This window comes from Macrobrachium rosenbergii, chromosome 55 (assembly GCF_040412425.1).
Source record: "Macrobrachium rosenbergii isolate ZJJX-2024 chromosome 55, ASM4041242v1, whole genome shotgun sequence".
NCBI lineage: Eukaryota > Metazoa > Arthropoda > Malacostraca > Decapoda > Palaemonidae > Macrobrachium > Macrobrachium rosenbergii.
The window spans coordinates 33,328,224-33,354,164 of record NC_089795.1 but is presented as its reverse complement, the minus strand read 5'-3'; the positions used below and the strand labels follow the sequence as shown (position 1 = coordinate 33,354,164).

Sequence of the window (25,941 nt, the reverse complement as noted above, 5' to 3'; positions counted from 1 at the left end):
CTTGTTAATAATTTTTTTTCTGGATAGGCCATGTACTTGCAAGAAGAGAGATTACTGTTTACTTTGTATATTTTGTATTATGTCACGTTTGTGGACAAATTTGTACTAATTATTGTATACTTTTGTCAATAAAATAACTAACTAACTAACTAGTAGGTAGGGGTTACTGCACCTGCAATATGGTCATCTTGTTGCCTCTGGTGCATGATATATGCAAACAACTCATTTGATAGGACTAGGCATATAAAAAGGGGTGTCACTTCCTAAGTGAATTGCATGCTACAAGCATGCACAATACGGATAACTATTTTATTGAGATTTTCATGTGGTTCAGCAGAAGGATTTGATCTTAAGATTGTGTCAGAGTTGGAACAAGATATAAAGAACATGGACAGTCAGATTAGGAGTAGATTAAGGGAACACACAATTAGTAAAAAAGGTAGGAACCAGTGCAGCTGTTATCAAAGTGAATGGGTGTTTATAAACTTCATAGGTGCCTTTGGTAACTGACTTGAGTAAGATGTCCTTCAGGCAGAGCATAAACTCTTGAAGGCTAAGGGTTATCCTCTTATGGCACATATACAAGTTGTGTGTTAAATTAAGGAATACTTACTGCTGCTTTATCTTCCAGGAGTGCTGGATTCCCAGATGAAGCTGGAACTCATGGCTGTGTTGCAGGACTTTGGGCATCTCTCTCTGGAGCTGGACGATTTACATCACGAGCTGGCACTGGTTTACTTGTTGACCATATTGGATTTCGCAAGTCATCTGTCATAGTTGTGATTTTGCATGGTTGCATTGTAAGTAGTACAAGATTTTGTTTAATAGATTTACAACTTGGTTGTGTTGCTTTGGTTGTGAATCTGACACTTTGAACCACACTAAATTTTCAGGACAACTGTGTATGCATCGGTTATATAAAATTATATTATTCAAATAAGACTGCCATGTAGGGCAACTTGTAAGACCCACCCTATTCCTTAGAATATAACACAATATATCTCCAGGTCTTGTGTTTTCTGGATGTTGACATATTTTAGTGATACTATTAAGTGAAGAAGAAAGCAAGAAAATATTACATTAAAGAACACCATCAGTGTTGAATACTGTGGTCGGAAATAAGTGAAAACCAACTATTATATGAACAAAATCTTTATTTGTTCCTCGGTCTTTACACAGGTGTTACTTCAGCGCAAGCTGGAGCCAGCCGTTTAACTAAAAACAAGGTGGATATTGGTAGTAGGCTATCGATGGTAGGGGAGGAATCGCTGCCATCTAGTTGATACGCATTCGCTTTACCTTTTGGCCACGTCTGAGACAGATGTGTCTCTCTTGCTTTTTGCTGCATGCTGTTCAACTCAATTCTTAATTACTGTATTCTTTTTGTGTTATAATTTTTGGTTTGAGATATTTGCCTGTTTTGAAATAATGCAGGAAGTTCTTTTCTGTTACATTTTATTTTTGCTCTTTCTTGCTGCATAGCTATTCCTACAGTTCTGCTACGTAGTCATCGACTAGTTTTACCCTAAAAGCCTTTCTCTTTAATTCCCCCCTCTAACTTGGTTTTGCCTTTTGATATAAGGCAAGCCTAGCTTGGTCTTAGCTTGATGTTTGTTCTGTTATTCTGTTATCTTTTTTCTATTGTGCTCCCAAGGAGAGAGGCCTGTCTCTCGCCATCTTTTTCCTATTACGCTCCCAAGGAGAGAGAGGCCTGTCTTGCCACCAACCACCTCGTTTTATCGAACATCTTATTTTACACCTTTTTGCTGTTTGTTCTGAAGTGTTTTCTCTCTGAACAAGTAGAGTTTTTCTTTTGACTACACAGTTACTTGGAATGTTGTAATGTTTTAGTCTTTCCGATGGTATAGAGCTTGAGAGGTATTGAGATGGAGGAGGGGTCTTGTGCTACATTGTGGTGGTTTCATAACCTGTCGTATGAGACCTCTGATCACCTTTCATCATGGATTCCCCTCTCCCTTGACACGAGGAAGAAGTGGAGATTGATGTTGCAGGACCTGTAGACAGAATTTCTGATTTTCACAAGTCATCACCCAGACCAGTAGCTGTTCTGTCTACGGTTCTTGCTCTGGCCCCGGGTGGGGGGGGGGGGTGCGCCACGAGACAGTTGTTTCTGCACTCCCTCCCCCTCCTCACATTACTGTTTTGAAGAATGAGAAGTCCCGGGAAGCTTTCCTTGATGATGTTTCTTTACCTTCCTCGCTCTTTTCATCGTTGTATGCTGTATTGCAGTTTGTCCTCCCTTCCTACCTTTCAAGAAACGTTGGGTGGAAGAATACATAGTGGCTGGAGGAAGAAGACTTGCCATTGGAGTGACAGCCAGTGAGCCGCGTTCAACCAATCGATTTTGTGTTTCGTTGCTGTGTGTCATAACTTCAAGAGCTACTTCGTCCACCCCGGCTTTCAACTGTGGATTTACAAAGTTGAGCCTTCTCCTTCATCTTTTGCTGTAGGCCACAACCATGTCTTCCCCGAACGTACCTCCCCGTTTGTGCGTCTGCCATCAGTGCTGCTCCCACCCAGATTGTCTTCTCTCCCCTTCCTTCTGTTGTCCTCCGGGACACAGAGGAGCGTATCATCAGTGCCTGAGTAGTTCCTAATGTACTTGGACTTCTCTCCCAAGCATTTTACCTTCGGGAACAGTTCTGGTTGCCATTTTCAGCAATGCTGCCACAGTCGTCTGGACATCTAAGCTGAAGATACGCTCTCCAAGGAAGGAAGAATTCACAGCTTTGCAATGATGCACATCTATGTATTTTGCTTCATGTTGTACGAGGAGGAAGAGAGATGCCCTGGGTAGGCAGAAATAGCCTTGCCCTTGCCACAATGTTGCATGGCTGTGACTTTTTTGACATTGCTGCATTTTACCGAACACCCTTAGCCGAAGAATTGCTCTGCAAAGATGAAGATACTTGATCATGCAGAAGTTCCACTACTGTGTCCTTTCTACAGTTGTTACACAACCAAGATACAACTCTCTCTGGTTTTCGCCATTTCCTCCCCTGTTTATGGACATAGACTTGGGAGATTCTTCTACTTAATCTGAGTGAGAGTCAAGTATGTTCATGTTTCTTCATTCCATCACACTGCCGGTCAGGAACATCATCACGGCAGGGCATGTCCAGGGCCGTGCCTTCATCCACATTCGTGTGGAGGTTTAGAGAAGAATGAGATGGCTCTTCTGAGTTTTTTCCCATGTTCATGTGAAGGTTTCGTAGTGGATGGATGGCTCTTCAGAGAATGTTTCCCGCCACGACAGTTGTGTGGTTGGTTGGCTGACATCCGTGGGACATCTGTAACAGGCCCTCTCCTCATGTTCACGAGGTTGTGATCAAGATCAACATCATCTCCACGGCACTGCGGGGCAGTGTCTCTGCTCTACCTTTCAAGAAGAGTTCCCTGGTGAACAAGATCGCCCCTCCAAGAGCGATTCTATCTCCATGGTCGGGCAAATGGCATCGATGGTTCTCCATGAACGTCATTGGTGGGACTTCTGTGAACGTCTGACACACAGTACCCCACGTTTGTGTTTGTGTGGAATAGTGGGCATGTCTTGCTTTCCCTTCTTGGTTTGCATCCGTGGTTTTGCAGTAACATGTCCAAGTGAGACTGTTCATCCAAAGGGACTTTGGCAGCAATCTTCCTAGAGCGGCTAAGGTCCGTTTTCGGTATCAACCACATCCGAATGAACTGGATCATACTTCCAGACCCTTATGACTGTTGCCGAATGAGTGACATCCATTCACGACAGTGTTTACCCAGGGGTACTTGGATGTTACATATATTTAGGAGAGGAAATTGAATTTATTTCTATTGTACTCAACTCTGATTGTTCCTACAAGTATAAAAATCCTCGGGTTTTACATATAGGAAAGTAATCCCGTACGTAAAGGTCTAATTGTTCCTGTTCAACCTTGGTAGAGTATTAGAATCTCTTCTGGAGTCGGGATTATTCCAGTCTCGACAGCACGTGTTTGTTCGGATCCCTGTACGTTTCTGACTTCCTCAAGAGTGGGCAGTTGCAGTGTCTTATTCAGCAGGTGCTTTTCATAGGATGAAGACAGGCCGCAGCCACGAGAAGATGAAGCGGTGACCCTACGGGATATGACATCATGTCTGAGGGGCAGCTTTGGCCACTCTCCCCTGACTGAGACCATTCCTGACCTACGAGGGATGACCCCTGGTCCCGTTCATGCGACCGGTACAATGTCGTCTCCTCTTTCCGCAGATTGTCCACGGCCTTCATCTACCACCGATTCTTTGGTCTTGTGATCGGCTCTAATGTATTTTGTACATCCCTCTCTGGTCCCTCAACCTCTCTTGATGACTCGGTTGTAATGTTGACTAGAGCAGTTCAAAGTTTTTGTATCAGGTGTTCGAGACTCATCAGTACCGTTCCATTTATGATGGTACACAGGGAACCAAGGGTATGCCCGGTAGAATTGTCAGAGCTAGGATTGATCTTTTCAAGTCACCCTTAGAATAATACATTCTGGAATCGGTCTTAGCCACTGGCCATTGTACAACCAAGTTTTCCAATAGGTTCAAGAGGTGCCAATGATTTCTTCAGTCTCTTTGGATCACAGAAACATGGATGGCATCCCTTTCCAACTCATTCCCTTTCCTGAAAGGGAAGTATTTAAGGATCATTTACAGTGACTGAAATCTGGGTAGTAGATGTCCTTCGGTAGGATATCAACTCCCCTTCAAGTTCCTATCACTCCTCATTAACCATCCTGTCCATGTCCACAAGTTCATTCCGGCTTGTTGAAATTTCCCCTGTTGGGAAGGTAAAGGTTATACTGTATGAATATGTTTTGGAAATTGTACAATCTGGTTCCTGATTTCTACAACCATCCCCCTCTTGTAGAGAAGGTGACGGGTAATTAGAAATCATAGATCTTTTCTTCCCTGACCCGTTTCAACAGTCTTGGTTCAAGACAGAAACAAGACGCTCAGTACTTGCAACCATCAAGGAGTCAGACTTAATTCCTTCGTTGGGTTTGAAGAACAAGCATTTCTGAATACTCACCCATCAACCCTTCTGTTAGTTTTGCTTCATTTCTGGGGAGACTTCGTATCTCTTCAGAGCAGACAGCTCCATGCGTATCTTTGTTGTATGCTTCCGACTTCTCCCCAAGTTTTTCTTTAGACTCTTCACCTTGACTTCAACTAGGACAGAACAGACTTCTCTGATTTTGTCGCAACCAGAGAGTTGCATGTTCCAGAGAAGTCCGATTTTTCACCCAAGCAAGAATCAGTAACTGCAAGGCTAACAGATATAGCAGCAAGGTTGTCCTTGTCGTGGCAGGGTCAACCAACTCAGCAGTTGCAAGCCCTGCTTGATCACCTGTTGTCACCGGGGAGGCTGGTTCTTCATGGGCATTTTCTCCTCCTTCATTCACTTCATGCAGATTAAAGGGGTCATATTAAATTGTTTTAGTATGATAATTTAAGGTATATTTTTGTTTGAGCTATCAAATTAGGCTGTGAACTGTTAAAATAGGCAGTTATAATCATTTTAGTTTAAGGGGTACAAGGTATTTGGGAGTTATAAGCCAGTTATAAGGGTTTTTAGAGGGGATTTTGCATTTCTGCGGTAGGTTCTGGAACCTGTCCCTGTGAAAAAGCGGGGTAGCACTATGTTCCAGGGGAAATTTCATAAGGTAAGGGGCATTGGTCTGCCCCTAGCATTCAGGAAGAATATGTCAGACAGGTACTAAGGATGGGAATGTGGTCACGACAGACCACATTTGCCTCCTTTTTATCTTTGGGACATTGCCCTTAGATCCTAGGACTCTCTTTCCTTGGGGTCTATGGTGGCTGCTCAGCAGTCATGTAGCTCACCCAGCTCTTGAGGACAGGTGGCATCTTGGCTAAGGTGCATTGTTGCAAAGAGGTGGTGTGTGGGACTGACCTACCTTCTCTTTTATACCCTTTTAAGGGATGATTAGCAAGCTGTCATGTACTAGATGGGCGTGCATACAGGTGTTCTAGATGACTGAGTATCCTGTCTATAATCTAGCTGTCTTCGGATTAATAGTTGCAACTCCTACCCTCTCTCTAGCAAGGGGAGAGAGGGACTGACAATGAACAAACCCATTGGTTATCTTCAGCTTTATTGTCCCTGACAATATGGGTTCATCCAAGCCTATCTTTGAATCAGTGACATTACATTCCATATATTTGAAGGGCCCAGAAGTCTGGCAGTGGAATGTCTCGCATGTTCAACAAATCAGAGGCAAGGGTATCCTTCCTTTGCTCTTACATGACCAGGAAAGAGCCCCCAGGAGAGGCAAACTACCAGTCATTTCAGGGATTTGCTCAGAATCCTCCTGCCAAGAAGTAAGTCTCCCCTATGTAAAGACTGAAGGTTTGTATATGTGTAGGAACATATGACAAATTTTTAAGTAATTTGTATTTTTCCTAACATACAAATGGCCCATCTCTAGCCACCCCTCATTCTGCTTCCTGGGCCAAAAGGTGAAGTGAATGTATACCAACTGGATGGTGGGGACTCCTCCCCTTCCATCAGTAGCCAACTACCAATATCGACCTTGTTCTTAGTTAAATGGCCAGCTCCAGCTTGTGCTGAAGGTAAGTCCCATGTAAAGACCTCAGGTTTGTATGTTAGGAAAAATACAAATTACTTAAAATTTTGTCATTTTGACTGCTTGTCAAAATAGTTTTTTGCTCATACACAAGTGTTTTGAGCATTACAGGTATGTTAATAAAGTTGCACAAAGAATGAGTAACCTAGTCAAGGGTTTACCTAGTCAAGGTTTGGATATACACTGTACTCTTACTCCACCTAAACCTTAAGTGCTGTATGAGTTCTTGCCTTTATAGTGATATGGCCTTTTGTAATAGAAACATCTCACTCACTCCCATACTTTCAATCTGGGGTAGGGAGCACACCTAGACTTTAGATGCGGCAAACAAGAGTGCACCCTTGTATTTGAAAAGAATCTTTTTCACTATTGACTTATGGTCAATATGGGTTTGTGTTTATGATGATATTGTTTCAGTTCCATATGATGTTGTATACCATAGCTTTATCTTTGAATTTTCTGTTCAAAGTTTTGTGGTTTGGATTGATGAACGTTTTTTGTTATATTTTGCAAGTATTCCTTTAAAGTTAATAATTATAATTTTCTAAATATCTGTGTATATATTTTATGTTTCAGATAGCCCTTACTACATTGTATTTGATTTTCTTTAAAGAGAAGACATACAGAAGGTTCCAGGATCTGAAAGCCAGTACCAGTATTCAGTACCCAGATACAGTAGTTGATAGCTCTGGTAGAGTTGGTGCAGTTTTCACAACAACACCATCAGAGCCAGTCACTGCAAAAGCTGTAAGGAAAAGAGGGTTAAAATTTTTGTTACAGATTGTAGTTTATTTTTCACATAATCCTGAACATTGGACATGAGAATCATTCAATTCTCATGGAGGGTAGGCAAATTATAAGTAATGTCAGTTTATTAACCAGTAGGTAATTGCTTTATCCTTATGTAGAATTTCAGTGATTATACAGAGTGTTTTGAAATTAGAGCCCCCCTCCCACAGCATAAACTAAAATTGGTATGGACAAAAAAGTAATTCAGAACAGGTATTTATTTAAGTTTCTCTCTGAGTATTTAATATTTTGTGTGGCCTCCATCTGCCTGTACCACAGCCTGCATTTTGAGGGGTATGATTTCAGCAAATCACAAAAAAGCAGAGACTCAAACTCCATTTCCCTGAGCACTTCGGTCACCTCTCTTCGCAGGTCGTCGAGGCTTGGTATACCATCATAGTTCACTGTGCGGGCTTCAGCGCAATCCTTTAAGATACTACCGATGTTTTCTCACACATTAAGGTCAGGGGAGCCACCTGGAAATTCACTTGACGAAAAGAAATCGATACCACTGTCTTGAAGCAGCTCCTGTGTCTGAAGAGCCTTGAAACATGGTGCCTTATCAGGCAAAAATGTGACTTCTTCAACAGATAACACATTTTCAGGATCTTTGAGGAAAGGAAATACTCCATCAGTAAGCTCAGTTTCTCTGAAGCATTCGCCATTCCATGACTGTCCTTTTTCTTCGATGATCCACATTAGCCTTTTGGCTGTGAAACAGAAAAATTCCCAAATATTCAGGAAATTTCACAACTTGTCGATAGCGCACGTCATCGCTGATATCGTCCAACTCTGCAGCCCAAATGATGTCATTTTTATGATTTGACTTCCTGACTGTGTAAATGAAGAATTCATCTGATGCGGCAACGTGGAGAAAGTCAGCTTCATCCCAATCTTTAAGAAATGAACCACAAAACCATGCACGGTCTTCTCTCTGTTGCTGAGTGATGTTGGGCTTGCTGATAATATGAAATGGCTTGATACCAGATGTTTTCAACTCACAATATACAGCACTTTAACTTCCTTCTTTCCCCTTTTTGTTTCTAGTTCTTGGTCTACCCACTGCCTCAGCTACGATGTCTTTTGACTCCTGAGAAAGGACTTCAGCCTTCCAAGATTCTCACTCTTTTTGCGATGACAGTCGTATGGATTTTTGTTAACAGATTTTCTTTTTACCTTTGTTAGCCGGTGCAAGTTCAAAGGATTCATCTGAGGACAAATACCAAGTTTAAAGTATTTAGCTATCCAGAAGGAATGAAGAGAAATATCTCCTACCAGGCACCAAAGATAATACCTAATATCCATGTTCTCAAAATTGTTATATACATATACAATTCAAGAGATATATATAAACATATAGACTATAAAGTCCTTAAAGTTCTAAGATTATCTGATTTCCTGCAAAGCCACTGAGTTAATGATAATAATCATAATAAATTAAAAGCCAACAGTCAGGAAGGTACGAAAAATATATCAAAATAAATTAACTCCATCACGAATGATTCAGGATGAACAGTCTGAAAAAATACAAGAAAGGTGTAAAATGAAAAATAGCTTAATAGAAACTTAAATAATGTACTCGCCCGTTCAGCAAAATAAACAAAAGAAACAAGGTTTAAAACTTATAAACTTTTAAACGCGGGAGGAGGTTTAAACAGCACATTTGACGGATAAACAAAATAAACTGAAACCTTACAAATAAGTTTCCATAATTATACATATAACAAAATTGTTAACAAGGCTGATTAAAGAAAGCAAAGCAATGCCAATTACGTTAATACATGATAGCTATCTGAACGTGAAATGAAGGATGCACCAGCATCCCTGGCCTCTGAAGTTATAGCCTGGATTCGGTCAATCCATCTGATTTCCTCGAGGTTGTTAGCCATGGGTGTAAACTCCATCCTCAGTCTGAAAATACAGTTAAAATAATGTACTTGGAGATTCTCTTAATTTGCAATTGTAATTATGTAGAACTGCTCTGCTTTTATGAAATGGAGAGGTAATCATTATGTACTGAAGTCTTAACTCTGGATATGAAAAGTGTCTGAAATGCATACATATTGTATTCAAGCTTGTCAACTTTTTCTGTATCTGCATGACACCTTTGACTATACTTTTCATTAAGAAAGGGTATAATCTTTAACTGTCCATAATAGTACTGTTTAGATAAGTAATCCTCAGCAGAGTGGGCTTGCTTGGTTGTAGCTGTTTGGATTTCATTAATAGGATCATCCAGGCACAGGAGGAAAAATAATTGTTGGGATATGGCTATGGTTTTTATACCATGAACAAAGGACATCATATACATCTGTTTTAGCCAAAGAAAGGCATTCTTTGATAATTTATTTTTGCCTCTTTCCATAAGAAAAATTCAAGTGCCAACTTCTCTTCTACTTGTCCTCTTCCAGTTGCCCTACATGAATCAAATTAAAATTGTACAAGGCCCTTGGAAGAGCCTTAAAACACATATTAGTGGAAATACATTATTTATAAAATATATAATTTTAGTAAGTTATATTCACTGCTGCTAAAAGAAAAATGCTAGAATTTCATCCTCTCAGATAAAAAACAAATCTAACAGTATATTGTACTGTCTAAACCTAATGTGTGTAATGACGTGTGAAGTGAACGAAGGTTCGATGGTGGCTGAGCAATATCGTTAAGGAAAGGTACTTTTAGTCAGTTAATAGTACTTTTTAAGTGAAGATTGTTGTAATAATTTGTAAAAAAAAAAGTTTACAGGTTTTAGCTGTATAAAGTCCGCAGTATGTTTGGAGCTGAACATTGGCAAAATGGACATTACATAGTACAGTACTATACAGAACAATGCTGTAAATGTATGCGTGTACACCACTTTAGTTTGACTAAATAGCCAAGTGCAGTAATATGGATGACATTTTTCAACATTTTGTGGAAATAGTGGGTATGCATTTAACGAAGAATGTATACTAATGTAGTTACTTGAATAATTTGTAAATGTGTATCAGTTAGATAGTACTTGAGGATGCTTGCCAGTATTCTGTAGATTTGGCCCAGGCTATCGCTGATAATTGTTGTTGCCAAAAAGGAGTTTTAAAAGAATAATTATTTCCTATGACATCTTTTACAATAAAATCTGATAGCCCTAGTTAATCATGCTTTTATTGTATTAATGTAGGTTTTGTTGCTGGGTGGAAGTTTTTGGAGAATTGTTAGCTGATTGAGATTCTTCTAAATGCATATCATAATTCTGAGAATGTAAACATATAGGCCTAAGCGAACAGATGTTAATAAGCAGTGCATACTTGTATTACACAGACCAAGTACACATTATATGAGCCAATATGTGGTGAATATGAGGTTGACGATGTGTGAAAAAAAGTTAAAGTATACCTTAGTTTAACCAGACCACTGAGCTGATTAACAGGTCTCCTAGGGCTGGCCCGAAGGATTAGACTTAATTTACGTGGCTAAGAACCAATTGGTTACCTAGCAATGGGATCTACAGCTTATTGTGGGATCTGAACCACATTATACCGAGATAATGAATTTCTATCACTAGAAATAAATTCCTCTAACTCTTCATTGGCCGGCTGGAGAGTCAAATGCCGGCCCAGCAGAGTGCTAGCTGAGTACGATATTGACCTGTCCAATGAGGAACTGACAGTGTGTGAAATTTGCCGTAACTGACACTGAAGAATTCTGTAGAATATATAAATATTTCAACTTTCATAACTTGCTGCTGTAGAAAGTTGCTTGACTGAATGGTCCCTTGATTGCAAGTTTCATATGCTGAATAGGGAAGGGAAATTTGTGGCTTGAATTTAGGGTTTTTGACTGGAGAAGCGGAGAATCTGGAAAGTATCAGTATAACTGGTCTTGTTTTCCTTTTACTTGTCTTGAGTGCAGTGTACTAAAGATACTCTTGAGATACATTAATTCCTTACTGGTCAAGTTGTGGTCATATTATATAGTAGTTTGCACTGTAGGTATTACTTAAGGTTCTTTGCAGCATCCTTTCAGCCCTAGCTGCACCCCTTTTATTCATTTTACTGTACCACTCTTCATATTCTCTTTCTTCCATCCTAATTTCCACCCTCTCCTAACAATTCATATTGCAACTGAAAGGCTTTGCTCCTTTCACGCCTTTCAAACCTTTTTATTGCCAATTTCCGTTTCAGTGCTGAATGACATATGTCCCAGTGCTTGGCCTTTTGCTTCAATTCTATATTCTACTTCTGTTCTGTACCTAAGTAGTTGGACAGGAGAGTGACTAATTGTTGCTTCAAGTTAAGCTAATATAAATGGTACACAGATCGAAAAGTATGTGGAAAAAATCGTAGCTTTAAGGATCAACTGCAATGGAATAACATTGGATGTTGTGGAAAAAATGTTTTTAAGAATTATTGAAATAGGTGTACAGTAATAGCTATTGGCATTTTTCATGTACCTCCTGTTGCAAAGCTGTCAGACTCCTTTACTGATAATTTATTATATCCATTCACACTACAGTAGGTATTTGAAGTAGACATATAAATACACAGCAGTGTAGTATATGTGGCATTATATATTATCAAAGATTAGTAATTGTACTTAGTAGTTTCCATCTCTAGTTAAGTTTTAGGTGAGGTTCAGACTTTCACTGCACTATCACTACATAGCCTGGATTGGCAAAGGTAAAACTTGTTTTACATGTTAACTAAAGATTATGAAGAAACTAGAATTTGGCTTACACTTTGAAGAGGTTTTGCAACAAACTTGCAGTTGAAATGAGAGAGAGGTAGCCACACTTAATGCTTCAGTATTCATTTTGCCTGAAGTCTAAAGTTCACATGGTAGTGTAAAGTTGTATCTACTACACAATTTAATACAGTAGAGTTACCTTTTTTGTAATTAATGCATAAAAATTATTGTAACTCCAATACCAGCGTATTCTACAACAACTTCCTGGTTTGCATGCAAACTTGGGCCATACGTGATTAGGCCCCACAACATCGTGATATAAAATCCCCAGTTTCTTGCCAAGGGCAACACAGTTTTCTGTCCATTTAGCTCCTAGCAGGTGGCAGTTCCATCAGTATCAATCTCTTTCTCTCAGCTCACACCAAATAGAACACAGTACAGTACAGTACAGTATCAATGTTTTGAGAGTAAGCTATGGGACCAAGGCCAGTTTAGTAGTTATGGGATTTTGTACTTAACCTGTGTGCATGATTTCTTGAATCTTTTCTTATGTAGCAACAGTTTGGGTGCAGGGGTTCATTTAGAATCTTGAATGTAGAATTTTTGTAACGCGTGGTAGTTTGAAGAAATTTAGAGGTTTGTTTATTGCTTCAAAATGGTATTGAATTTTAAAACTTTTCAGATAAGCATTGATGTTCCAAATTATCGTGAAGATATAGAGGACAGTTTGTTTCTTGGATCATCACCCATTCCAACACCAACAAGGTAAGCTGTTAATTTTTATTTACAATTTCTTTGCCTTTGTTGAAACACCAGTCGTAGAAATGCCTCTGACTCATGTTTGGTCCATTTTTTAGCTGAGTTTATGGAATCTGTTTTTTGTATTTTTAAACAATCTTATAGCCAATGCTGAGAGTATATAAACATTATAATAAGCAGAACAAAAAGGTACAAGAACAGAAAAGAGTAGTCTAGCCAAAAATCTAAATTCGTCAAGTTTCGTCAAACAAGTGTGTCACTAGTGTAACGTTGTGTATATGTAGTAGGAAAGAAAATGGGAAAAACCACACGGAAGGAAAGGACAACATACAAGGGAAAGAATGAAAGCAGGTCTTTATGAAAATTAAAGAAATATACTATCTTGGTTACTTGTCAGTACAAGAGGAGGTAAGAGTCAGAATTTATGAATCTGTAACCCTTAAACATGGACTTGTGACTGGGCAGTGTTGTAGTCACAACTCTGATGGCTTTTACCAACAATACATTGAATACAGTAGCTCCATAAAGTACAAGCTTGACAATGATAGATTACAGTTACTGTACAATGAATAAAAGGTGCATTTCATTCTCAAATAATTTTCATTGTAGTGCCTCTTGCAAAGACTTCGAGGTAAGCACAAACAGAACTAAATTCAAACAGGATCCAACATTGATCCATTTTGATTCCCTATTTGGAAATGAGAATTGGTCAAGGTTCTCAATATAAGAAAATGAAAGTCAAATATTATTAAGACCTAAGAATGACATGCTAAGTAGACAATCAAAAGCTTAAATGACTTTCGGATGACTAAAAAAAACAAAACATGATTGGTTCAAGCAACTACCAAAAATCAGTGAGTTACTTGAAGTACAAGCTATAACTCATAAGTTACAGTATTGAAGTGGCGCAATGAACAGTGTACCAGTAATGATCATATTGCCCAATAATGAAGATGAACCAGTTGAAAAACATTTTATTAGATTTTCTTAAGATGCAATAATGTGCAAGACTGTGAAATCTACATTATTCCAAGCATAGCATTGTTCTTTATTGTAGGGGTGTGCTTCCTCTCAATTTCTACATGAGATTATATAGTACTTTAACAGCTATTGAAAAAATAACTATGACTCCAGAAGTGTTTTGCAAGCACTTTGTACTCTGAACTTATGTCAACCTTTTGATTTAAACATTTTTACAGTGGATCATATCATTGAAAGGAGAGGATTAAAAATTTTGCTGGATCCCAGTGCATTTGGAAGTCATGGCAATGAATGAAGGTGATAGAATAGCAAAACAAGTAGATGCTGAGCTACTGACAAGGAAAAATCCAATTTTTGTGTTAGATTTTTTTCCCCCCCAAGTTGAAACTTTATAACGAGGCACCTGTCAAGACTATTGGAACTAAGTTTCAGTAAAATGAAAGAAATTAACCGTTAAGGGACAGGCTAACTTTAAGGTTGGTCAATTTAAAAAAAAAAAATCAGTGGAAAGGGGAAGATATGCAAATGCACATGGTGTAAGAAAAAAAATTCTAAAAAATTTTCCCTACCTTCCACAGGAAGTTGAAAGTGACTATTTACAACCATGTGTGTGGGGCCTCTTTTACAAAACACTTGTAAATTTTATTATTTTATATATGTTTTTTTTTTTTTTTTTTATTTTGTAAAATTGTAATCGCAGCTCACGCAATAGGCCTATCTTAGCAGGTAAGAACTGAAGTCAGTAACAAATTCTGAGTATATTTGTTATAAAGTATTTACATTAATTTACTGAGATTGGGAGATATAGTAACTTTTTTGGAGGTACTGTATACATGTTTATTCTATTTCTTTTCAAAATTACAATTATAACTGACATCATTGGAATTTTTTCTAGCCCAACCTGTCCAAAAATGCTACAGTTATGCGATCCATCCACCTGTTCACATTGTTCTTTTTTTATACAATCCAGCTTATGACTACAAAAAACCACAAAACAGACTTACAACCCAAAATAACAACCTAACCGTCAGAGAGCTCTCTCTACCGCACTGCACTCTATTTAACATTCCCACCTACATTCGTTTGCATTTTGCTCCCTCCCGCCATTTTTGTCGTATGACGTCACTTCCTATGACATCAAAACAAGAACAGATACTTTTAAACATAAAGAATGCTTTGCTATAAAAATATCTTATAAAAATAAACATGCTTTTTATACATTCTGTAATGCCCATACCATTTCACTAATGCAGAAAATGAAAATAAAACACAGTAATAATGATTAACTTATATAACTAACATATAATCATGCTTATCATCTCCTTCCTCCCCTCCAACCTCCTCTTATCCTAATCCCCTCTAATCTCCAGTATTCTCCAGTTCTTTACCCTCTATGTAATTTCTAATACTTTCCCCTGAAACTCCAGTTTTAGTCAATACATCAGCTGTTTAATGCTTTCCTTTTATCCATCTCGCCTCCTTTATTTCTCCAGATCCCCCTCAAATTGGGACCACCTTGACGTGGTGAGGGGGCTCTCGAACCTAGGGATCTATTTTCCCTAAGTTTGATCCCAAGTGTCCCACATATATATAAATACGCTTTAGGAATAATTTTGTGGATTTTTCCACTTTTTTCAAAATTACCAAAATTAATAAATAGGAAAACATATCATGGCATGGAGTGAAGTTGAATCTGAAGTTAAATAGTGGGAACTGTGGTAGAACCATCAACTACCTGATAAATGTTCGGACCTGGTTTTTCAGGTGAACTATTCTGTGGAGCTGGACCACGGATTCCAGGGGGCCTGGTTCTAGGAATAGGACTCTCGGCTTTCTGTCCGGTTAGCCCATATTGTGATTAGGATGGGGATGACTGTATTATTACAATACACTCCAATCCTAGCAAGCGGGTTTTGCTTACACTTGGGCCATACTAATCATGATGTGCCATCCCCTTTTGGGGGTAGGGTAGGACGCTGACATTTGGGAGTCAGTTCCCACTTGTGCCATTAGTGGAACATCCAACTTCATAAAAAGCCAATGATATCTTTTCAAGATTTATTATTTTTTTTTATATATATATATATCTTTATAAAAGTAGTCTTGAGGATATTAGTACCCTGGACCCCATGATGGTAAAATTCTGGCACAGTCGATGACTAATGGAACGTCTCTCCTGAATCTCCTTAACATAAATAGAAATGCTACAACGGAACATCCTGTTCCAAGTAAAATATCAATCCCTAAAGACTCAAGAGTCTAGAAAGTCAAAAAGAAACAAATAATAACAAATTGGTAAACTCCAGTATTGTAACACTGGAACCATACATAAAGGACAATAACTCTAAAATAGAAACAAGTAATCCCCTAAAACCCCATCAACACAAGACAGCTCATCACCGATGAATGTGAAAAATTAAAAGAAATAACTATCGACTAAATCCAACACTAGTTCATTTTGAACATATTTTTGGACCAGACAATTGGTCCAGATTTTTAATATTAAAAGCAGAAAACAGATCTCACCAGCCATTTTAGAGAACAAATTATTAAATATACACCCCACACAAGACATGGAATGTAGACATATCAAAACAATGAATGGCTAATACAAACAACAACCAAAGCCCAATCAACAACTTTTCTACAAATAACCAACATAAATGAAATAAAAGTAACAGTAACCAGCCATGAAACACTTAATTATACACAAGGCACAGTAATGCTCCCAGACAATGATGAAAAAGAGCTACCATCAAAACAAATCTTAATTGACTCCCTTAAACTAAGATACAATAACATACATGACTTGGAATTATATGCTGTCCCAAGTAGAAGGGATGCAAATAAACATATTAAAATAGTCAAAATAAAATTTACAAACTGGAACTACCACGAAAAAATAAAAATTTGGGACTGAATAGAGGGTTCGCCCCTTTGTCCTAAACCTCTCAATGCTCTAACTGTCAAAAATATGGCCATTCAACCAAAAGATGTAGAAATAACGCTATATGCGCTGTATGTTCTGAAAACCACACAACAAATTGGAAATGCAAAACCTTCAAATGTAAATTGCAAATTAAATCATCATGCTAAATCTAAAGACTGTATATTTTATCAATATTATACAGAATTACAAATGTTAATGGACAGAACTGGTATGCCCGTTAACGAAGCCAAACTCGAACTGAAGGTGAGAGGAATCAATGACCCAGCAAAACTCCATTCATATTCAAATATTGTAACAACTCATAATAAACATAAAGAATCTCAACACAGAATAGATGTGACACACCTCTCCCCTCCTCTACTATTCATAAAGTCCAAGAGTACAGTTACAACAGGCCTCCCCCAGTAACAAGCGAAGTTAATCATTCAAAAAACGAATTCCAATGATATGGAAAAATCAACAGAGGTTAATAATCCAGATCTGGAAACTCATAATACATTAACGTCATCCACAGAAAACTTAATTGATAAAAATAACCATAATAAAAAAGGAAAGTAATTGACAGAACTCCCCTAAGGGAAAAAAACCTAACATTCCATTCACAGATCGATCTAGCAAAATCCCAGTCTCACCCATTAATCAGAAACAGATTACATTAACTGCATCACAAGTGGAAATCCATAGTGTTCCACAATCCAAAACAAATATAAATAACGATTCCCCAAATATGGATAAATCAACCTAACTCCTCTGCACTCTCATCACCGAAATCAATGCAGAAACTTTCAATTAAACATCCCACTGAAGAACCAAAAACCCATAAAATTAATCAAATTACAACCACATCAAATCAACCCTCAACAAGACCAAAGAATAGTAATAATAATAAACCTAAAAATTCAAATCAAAATTTTGTACCAGCACATCGGAGATCCAGTATGCCTATACCAGAAATTCCTAAAAAAATATTACAACATCCAGTAATGGGAGCATAGATGGGACCCAGAGATTAGAACCATTCCTTCAACACTTGAAACATGATTTATCTTGCGGATGTCAAGAGTGTTTCATCATTACGCATAATCGTTTACCTAACAAAAATGAAAAATATAACCTGAAATTTCATAAATAACTTTACTAGGTTCCGAAAATGCCCTTTAACATTCCATCAAGATGGCGAACTATGCTCAGAATCCTTAAAACTAAAGAAAAACATGATCAAAACTCAGATTTCCTAATAAGGAAATATGAAGAAGAACCGATCAATGCATCAAATATTCAGCAATCAAACCTAGCTGCAAAGAAACCACAAAGCAACACAAACTCTCTTAAAATGTTACGGGATGTAGCTAAATCATCAATTAACTTACAAAATTTAACGCCAATCCCCCCAAACAATGACCAATAAAATAATTCAGTGGAACATGAATGGATTTTCTACTCGGCTTTGGCTAGGTGAAATCCAGAGAATACTAAAGGAACATAAACCTGTTTGCATATGTCTACAGCATATTGGTACAACTCCTAAGGACTTTAGAAACTATAAATTAGCTTGCCACTCACCAATAGTGGATGGCAAGCTAGGAACAGCTATATATGTTCATAACGATTCAACTTATGAACCCCTAAATATAACATCACTGTCATATCAAATAACTGCAATCAAATTGCATATGCCAGACAATCAAATTGTCTCCATAATAAATCTATATAATCAGCCAAATTTTAACTCAAACTTTAGTGATTTACCACAAATAGTAAATAATGTAAATGGCCCCTACTAATAGTAGCGACTTTAATGCCCATAACCCATTGTGGGACAGCGCACATGCTAGTAACTTGGCCGGCTCAAACATTGAGAATTGCATAAATGTTCAGAATTTACATTGCCTGAATGAAAGTGATTCACCAACGTACTTCTCAAAAACTCATTTAACCTCTCTCAATAGATATTTCAATATGTTCACTGGAATTAATTGAAAGACTGGAATGGAATGTCCTAGACGACTCATATACTAGTGATCACTTTCCAATTGTTTTGAATTATTTGAACAACCAAAAACAATCATTTCCCATAAAATATAACTTACTGAAAGCTGACTGGGATAAATACAATTTACAAACTAGAAATATCCCTCCCTTCCCATTAAATCAAAACAATAATGTCACAAATGATTTCTTTTCCAGTTTTGTAATCAGTGCTGCAGATAAATGCATCCCCAAAACTTCTTCAACCCCTAATATATCCCCGTTCCATGGTGGTCTAATAATTTGTCTCTCTTAAATCTGAACCAAACACACACTGGCACGTAATTTGAGTAGACTAAAGTCCAGATTAAACACCTTAATAAAGGCCCTTGTAATATAAACAAACTAAACAAGATAATAGTTATAAGTATAACTATTGATCACATTAAACCACTTTTCAATAAATATAATGCAAAATTTCGAAAAACAATAATATTCGAAAAATCTCAGTCGTGGAAAATTATATATCGGAATTGTCACCAAATACTTCAATTAAGGAAATATGGCACAAAATCCGTAAAATCAATGGTAAACATGTAAGACCACCTAGAAGCCCAATACTATATAATGGCAAACTAAATCATAACCTACAAGATATTTCAAATATATTAGCCAAACATATAGAAGATGTTAGTGCTTATTGTAATTTAGATGAACACTTCAAAAGAATTAGAACACAAAAAATAAATCATACACTTAATTTTGAAACTGATGAGACCTTGATTATAACCAAGAATTTAATATGAACGAACTTAATTTTGCCCTAAAATCATGTCGATCATCAGCTGCGGGGCATGATATGATTTCTTTTGAAATGATCCAGAATTTAGCCACACCAGCTAAAGAATTCTTATTAAAATTATATAATAGCATATGGCTAACGCATGTCTTCCCAACTAAATGGAGACATGCAATAATCATACCCATCAGTAAACCAGGAAAAGACCTAGCAACCCCACTAATTATAGGCCAATATCTCTAACAAGTTGCCTGTGCAAACTGTTGGAGAAAATGGTTAGTTTGAGATTAACAAGTGTCATAACAAAACACTCAACTTTATCACCTACCCAATCAGGATCAATAGCTGGTAGATCTACACTAGACCCATTAACTCAAATAGATCATATTAAAAAAGGATTTGAAAAGAAAAAGCTGACAGTGGCTATTTTCTTTGATATAGAAAAAGCATATGATACCACATGGAGATACAATATTACGCAGAAACTCCACAGGTCCAATATTCGAGGTCACCTTCCAATATTTATCAATAATTTTCTAACAAATCGTACATTTCAAGTACGCATAGAAAATACATATTCAAATTGCTACATTAAGAGGAGGGTATCCCCAAGGCAGTGTTTTGAGCTGCATCTTATTTGCCCTGGCAATAGATGACATTACTATGAACCTGCCTGAGGGTGTACAAAATAGTTTGTATGTGGATGATTTTGTAATTTATTATTCAAGTTATTCTTTGAGACATGCTCAAAGAATACTTAATATAGCAACAAAAAATATAACCACTTGGACCAATTCCGTAGGCTTGAGTTGTCGGTAAATAAAACAAATGGCATTGTCTTCTACAAAGACAAAAAGATGGTTGAAACAACAAACCATTAAGTTATATCTTTATAATGAAGAGATAAACATGCAATAGTGTTAAATATTTGGGTATAATTTTTGACCAACATTTAAATTGGAAAGATCATGTCAAATATATCAAAGCCAAAGGATCTAAAGCCCTTACTTTATTAAAGAAAATCTCACACACCAAATGGGGTGCAGGACGAGACACAATGTTAATGTTATACAATGCAACAGTACTATCAATTATAAATTATAGCTGTCCAATTTATTCAACTGCCTCAGAAACAACTTTAAAATCTCTAGATGCTTTACATCACGAGGAGTACATATATGTACAGGAGCCTTCCGCTCATCTCCAACTGTCTCTATCCTAGCAGAGGCAGGCCAGCTGCCTCTAAATATTACAGAGATCTAATTACTTTAAGAAGAGGCTTATCCCTTCAAGCAGGCACATCTCCTGCATCAAATAAATTTCTCAATCAAAATACAAATAATAACCCAAATCAAAACTCATTTACTAAAACTAATCATCTATTGAATTTACATAACATGATACCCAAATTTACCCAAGAAATAAATCCGGTCACACCATGGACACTAAAAAGGGCAAAACTATGCACATATTTATCATATCTTTCAAAGAAATATATGTCCAACACAGAAATGTACCATCAACATGCCATGGAACACATAAGACGGAAGAAGGTAATCCCTTCATAATCTACACAGATGGATCCAAAAATGAAGGTGGAGTGGGCTCATCAGCCTATTCAAGTGATAAAACTATCCAAATGGGCCTTCCTCTAATATCATCAGTATTTACAGCAGAATTAACAGCCATACAATTGGCTCTCAAGATTATAACAAAAAGGAATTCCTTCAGCACTCATATTGAGCGACTCAGAAGTGCAATTGAAGCAATAGGATCATTTAAATCAAATAATCACCTTGTCCAAAATATACAACAGGAAATACATCAGTTAATTACAAGCGGCCTTCAAATTCAAATTTGTTGATCCCAGCCCATGTAGGTATTGAGGGTAATGAGAAAGCAGATAAAGCTGCAAAATTGGCTTGCACAATCCCCCAACTACTATGAAAGCACCCATATCAGACTGGCTAGCATCAGTTAAACCCTTAATTTATAGGGATTGGCAAAATGATTGGACAAATATACCCCCAAAAACAAACTAAAACAAATTAAGAACGAAGTTAAAAAATGGCATTCTTCTACCCAAAAGCAAAGAATCAATGAGGTTATTTTAACAAGACTCAGAATAGGACACTCCAGACTCACACATGGTCATCTGATGTCAACTCCGCACACAAACCCAATAACTTGTGAAAGATGTAACATCCCAGTAACAATCAAACACATCTTGATTGACTGTCCCAGATGGCATCATGAAAGAAAGACTTATTTACAAAATAAATCAATAAAGGATATTCTAGCAGAAGGTAATAACTTTCAATTAATAATATCATTCTTTTCCTAAACAAAATTAAATTGATAAGTAAAATATAATCTCCTTTTTTTTTTTTCCGATTGTTTTTCTAACTCCCCCTTTGTTATTATTTATTTATTTAGTTAACTACTTAATTTTTTATGTACTCTTTCCCCCATTCTTTTCCCAGCCGAGAAGAACCTAAAAGAGTTCAGAGGTCTGGTTAAACAAATCATTTATAACTAACTAACAACTATTTCTCCAGATTCTGTTGTTTCTCTTATTTTATTGCAGTCATTAGGGTTTTACTATCAGTTTTAACCAATGCTTCTAATTTTCTCCCTCCTACTATCTCTTCCCACAAATGTTTGAAATATATCAATCCTTCTATAGTCTCCCCCACACTCAAGAGTTTGTGCTTCAATGGTGGACTTTGCTACTCTTCTGGATTTTCTGGATTCCCACCTAATGGGACTTCTCGTCTTACCGCCTGTCAAAGATATCACATAACCTAATTGTGTATCACCATCTTCAGTATTCCCAAATGAAGCATCTGCATAGGCTTCCCAATAAATCTTTTCTTCTAACTCATTATCACTTCTCCCATTATGCTCTTAGTTTTTATCACTATTTTAACCAGCTTTCTCATATTTCGAGTCTTTCCTTCTTTAAAAGCTTTACTTAATTTACTAACATCATATGATATTTCTGGCATGGTATGTAGCGTTACCCAGTTAAACTGTCCTACCACTGATCTGTATTCTGTTAATTCCTTTTGTCCTAATACTCTATTACCTGTAAATCCTCTAGCTTCTGGTTCTCTTATAGAATTTATATACTGCTACTGATTAGGACAAAGTCCATTTTCCTTATGCTCTACTATTATTCCTATATACTTAATACTTTTACTTTCTTGTTCTCCTACTTGCAATTTCCCTTTCAATTTCCCAATTGTTTTTTTTTTTAATTCTTTGCTTCCCCCATAGAAAAAATCATCTACATGTGTATGTAAAATATCATTCAATTTATTGTTTTTCCTCTAAAAGAATATGTTGGGTTCTAATCTACTTCTCTCTCATTTAGGCATTGCATTCGCTGAATCCCTTACTGTGCTTTCTTCCATACCTTTCTCTCTGCTTGCAGGACTTGAACTTTCTTCTCCCATGAAATTTGGCAGAAAAGGGTTTTTCCCAAATACTAATTGGTTAGGGGGAGAAACCACTATTATTTATCAAGCAGTTCCTAGTACTCACTCCCCATCTTGTTGCTATGGACCAATCCACATCCTCATCATCTTTGATTTTTCTTAAGTTTTCTTTGATTATGCCTACTGTCTTTTCACACAATCCATTGCTCCATGGTAATTCAGATGCTGTGGCCAATACTTTGATATTCCATCTTTTTGCCATCCTCCTTACTTTTTCATTTTGAAATTCTCCCCCGTTGTCTGATAATATTTTAGAAGGTGCTCCAAATATAGCAAACCACTCATCAAAAAGTGTCTTTATAATAGTTTATGGTTTCTTTTCTTTTATACAATAGCTTCTGGTTTCGTTTCTTTTATCCAAAAAGCCTGACAATACCTTGTTGCCATATCTGTCATTACCAAGAACTTCCTCTCTTCTATCTCTCCCACATTCATTGCTACAACTTCATTAAATGTCTTACTCCAAGAAAATCCCACTACTGGTTTAGCTGGGTTTCTTTTGTATCTTTTACATACCTCACAACTTGCGATTAAGTTTGTTAGTAACTTAATTTCCTCTTTTTCTTTCTCTCTCAAACCATCACTCCACTGTGCTGCTTCTGTTAGCTTCCATATTTTATCTCCACTTCCGTGACCAAATTGTAGATGTAACTTCATGATTGCACCTATAATTTCCCTTAGACTTTTCCCTTCCATCCCTCCAGTAACAATTCTTCTGTCCTCAAAATTGGTATTCTTAAGTGGCCCTGTTTGTCTTCTCTTAACTTTACCTTCATTTCCCCTAATACTTCTATTTTAACACACTTCTCTGTTAAATTTATAGTCATACCCATTTTACTCAGGGTTTTCTTACCTATTAAACATGGTACATCAACATGCAAAATTTGTCTTCAAATAAAACTGTTTTTCAATGTCACTGGTGTTTCCATTACTCCTTTCGACTTGTATGGTGACTCATCGAAAGTAAATACACTTTATTAGACTCTTTCTTAGTATCATTCATTCTCCTCAACTCTTCGTGATTCAAACCCCAACAATGTGTGCTAGTGACAATCCCCACAAACTGTTGACTTAAAACATGCCTAAAAATGCATCAACCTCTTCCCAAGATTCTTCCTCTTATTTTACTAACTTCTCCTATATACTTCTATTTTAATAATAATAATAATAATAACTTCTATATGAACTTTTTCTTCTCTCCTATAAAAACTTCTTTTTCTTCCTGTCCAGTTTCTGATTTCTTCTTCTTTTGAAAATTCTGAGGACAATCTCTAGCCCAATGCCATTCCGATTTGCATATTGCACACAGTGTTATGTTCCCTTCTCTATTTATAGGATTTCTACCACCTCTACTTCGATTCACTTCTCCCCGATATCTTTGGTTTTCCCCTCCCTTTCCCAAAATTTGCATAACCTTCTGATCCCAACCATTCCCCCTCCTCTTTATTCCCTAATCCCTCAAATATTCTTTTCATTATCTGCGACACTGTTTTATATTCCAACCTTTCTTGACCACAAGCTGCTAATACATTTGTTTTTCATTTTCTGTGAGATTTCCTTTTTCTAGTACATGAAAACCTTTTGCTTCCCCTTCAAGCATGTTTTTCCCTATTGCTCTACTGCACTCTGACTCTGCCTTTTCACACCTAATTATAAAATCTCTCTTCTTTTCACTAGATTCTCTTTATTTTAAAATAGTTTTTAATTTTACTATAATTTTTCATTTGTAAGTCTTTAGCTAGTCAGGGATCTTCTGTTGATCGTGATATTGATAATGCTAACATCAAGATTGACGTTCCTGTTATTTCTGTTGATCCTGTACCCAGTTCTGCTATGCAACCTACTCCTCTACCCTGCTGTGTCGCTTCTGAACCCAACACCATTGCGAGCATTGAATATAAAATTGATAAAAGGTTCGAATTGATTGGTGAATCTATTGTGTAATTAGCCTCTTCGGTTAAGGTTCTCATGGACAATAAGAGTGATTCAGAGCACCCTGTTGCTCCTAGTGCCAGTGTATTGTCGGTGGAGTGCCCAATTGCGCCTGGTGTCAGCGATGTGGCTGCCCGTCCTGCCGATTCTCCTAGGCAAAGGTCAATGTCATACTCCCCTAAACCTATGGGAGGTCAGTTGGGTCTGCCCACAGGTAGTCACACCCCCTCTGTTGAACCTGTTGTTGAACTTCCATGCCTCAGGCTTTACCCTCTTCTAGCAAGCAAGCGCCCTCCGTGGTAGACCCGATTCAGAGCAAGCTCGACAGTATTTTGAGCCTGTTGAAGAAGGCTCTGTCAACCCCCCAACCTACAGACTTTGCTTTGTCTCCTGCTTTATCCTTTGATGAGGAAGAAGTTATTGGTCAAGACGCTCGTCCTTCACCTTATGCATCGCTGCTAAGGTATCTTCTTGCTACCCCAAATTGCTTTTTGCCTGTAGCTCCTTATTTTCTTGGGGAGTCAGTCTTCCGAGTCTTCGAGACTACCCAAGTTAGTGCTTTCTTCATCTGCCAAGAAAGCCTTTGGTGTTACTGAGAGATGGCTAGTGGAGAAGAGGGAACAAGATAGAGCCATTTTCAGCTTTCCCCCTTCTAGATTGTCCAAGAGGGGACAGCTCTCTTATGCCACAGGGGAAGCTGCTCCTCTGGGAGTTTCTGTCTCCTCCCAGGGAGACTTCTCAGGGTTGATTGATTCCTCTCATAGATATGCCTTTGCTTCAGCAAAGATCATGTTCGGTTCGATGGAGCTATCACACCACCTTAAAAACTTGTTTAAGGTATTCAAAGTGTTGAGTTTTCTCAGTTGAGCAGTGGGCTCTCTAGCCTGTAAGATTAAGGACTGCCCTACAATTCCTGAAGATGTCCCCCCAACTTGCTGGTGTTCCTCTCGTGTATTGATAAAGGAATCA

At 37.5% G+C, this 25,941-nt stretch overlaps 1 protein-coding gene across 1 annotated transcript in view; it reads left to right on the top strand.

The window, feature by feature from the left end:
- LOC136835945 (MFS-type transporter SLC18B1-like) overlaps nt 1–25,941 on the top strand; it is a 76,851-nt gene that overhangs the window by 38,259 nt on the left and 12,651 nt on the right. Inside the window, exons 11-13 of the mRNA XM_067099833.1 lie at nt 632–800; nt 7,206–7,376; nt 12,766–12,848. Coding sequence (XP_066955934.1) covers nt 632–800; nt 7,206–7,376; nt 12,766–12,848 — 423 coding nt within the window. The remainder of the gene's footprint in view (nt 1–631; nt 801–7,205; nt 7,377–12,765; nt 12,849–25,941) is intronic.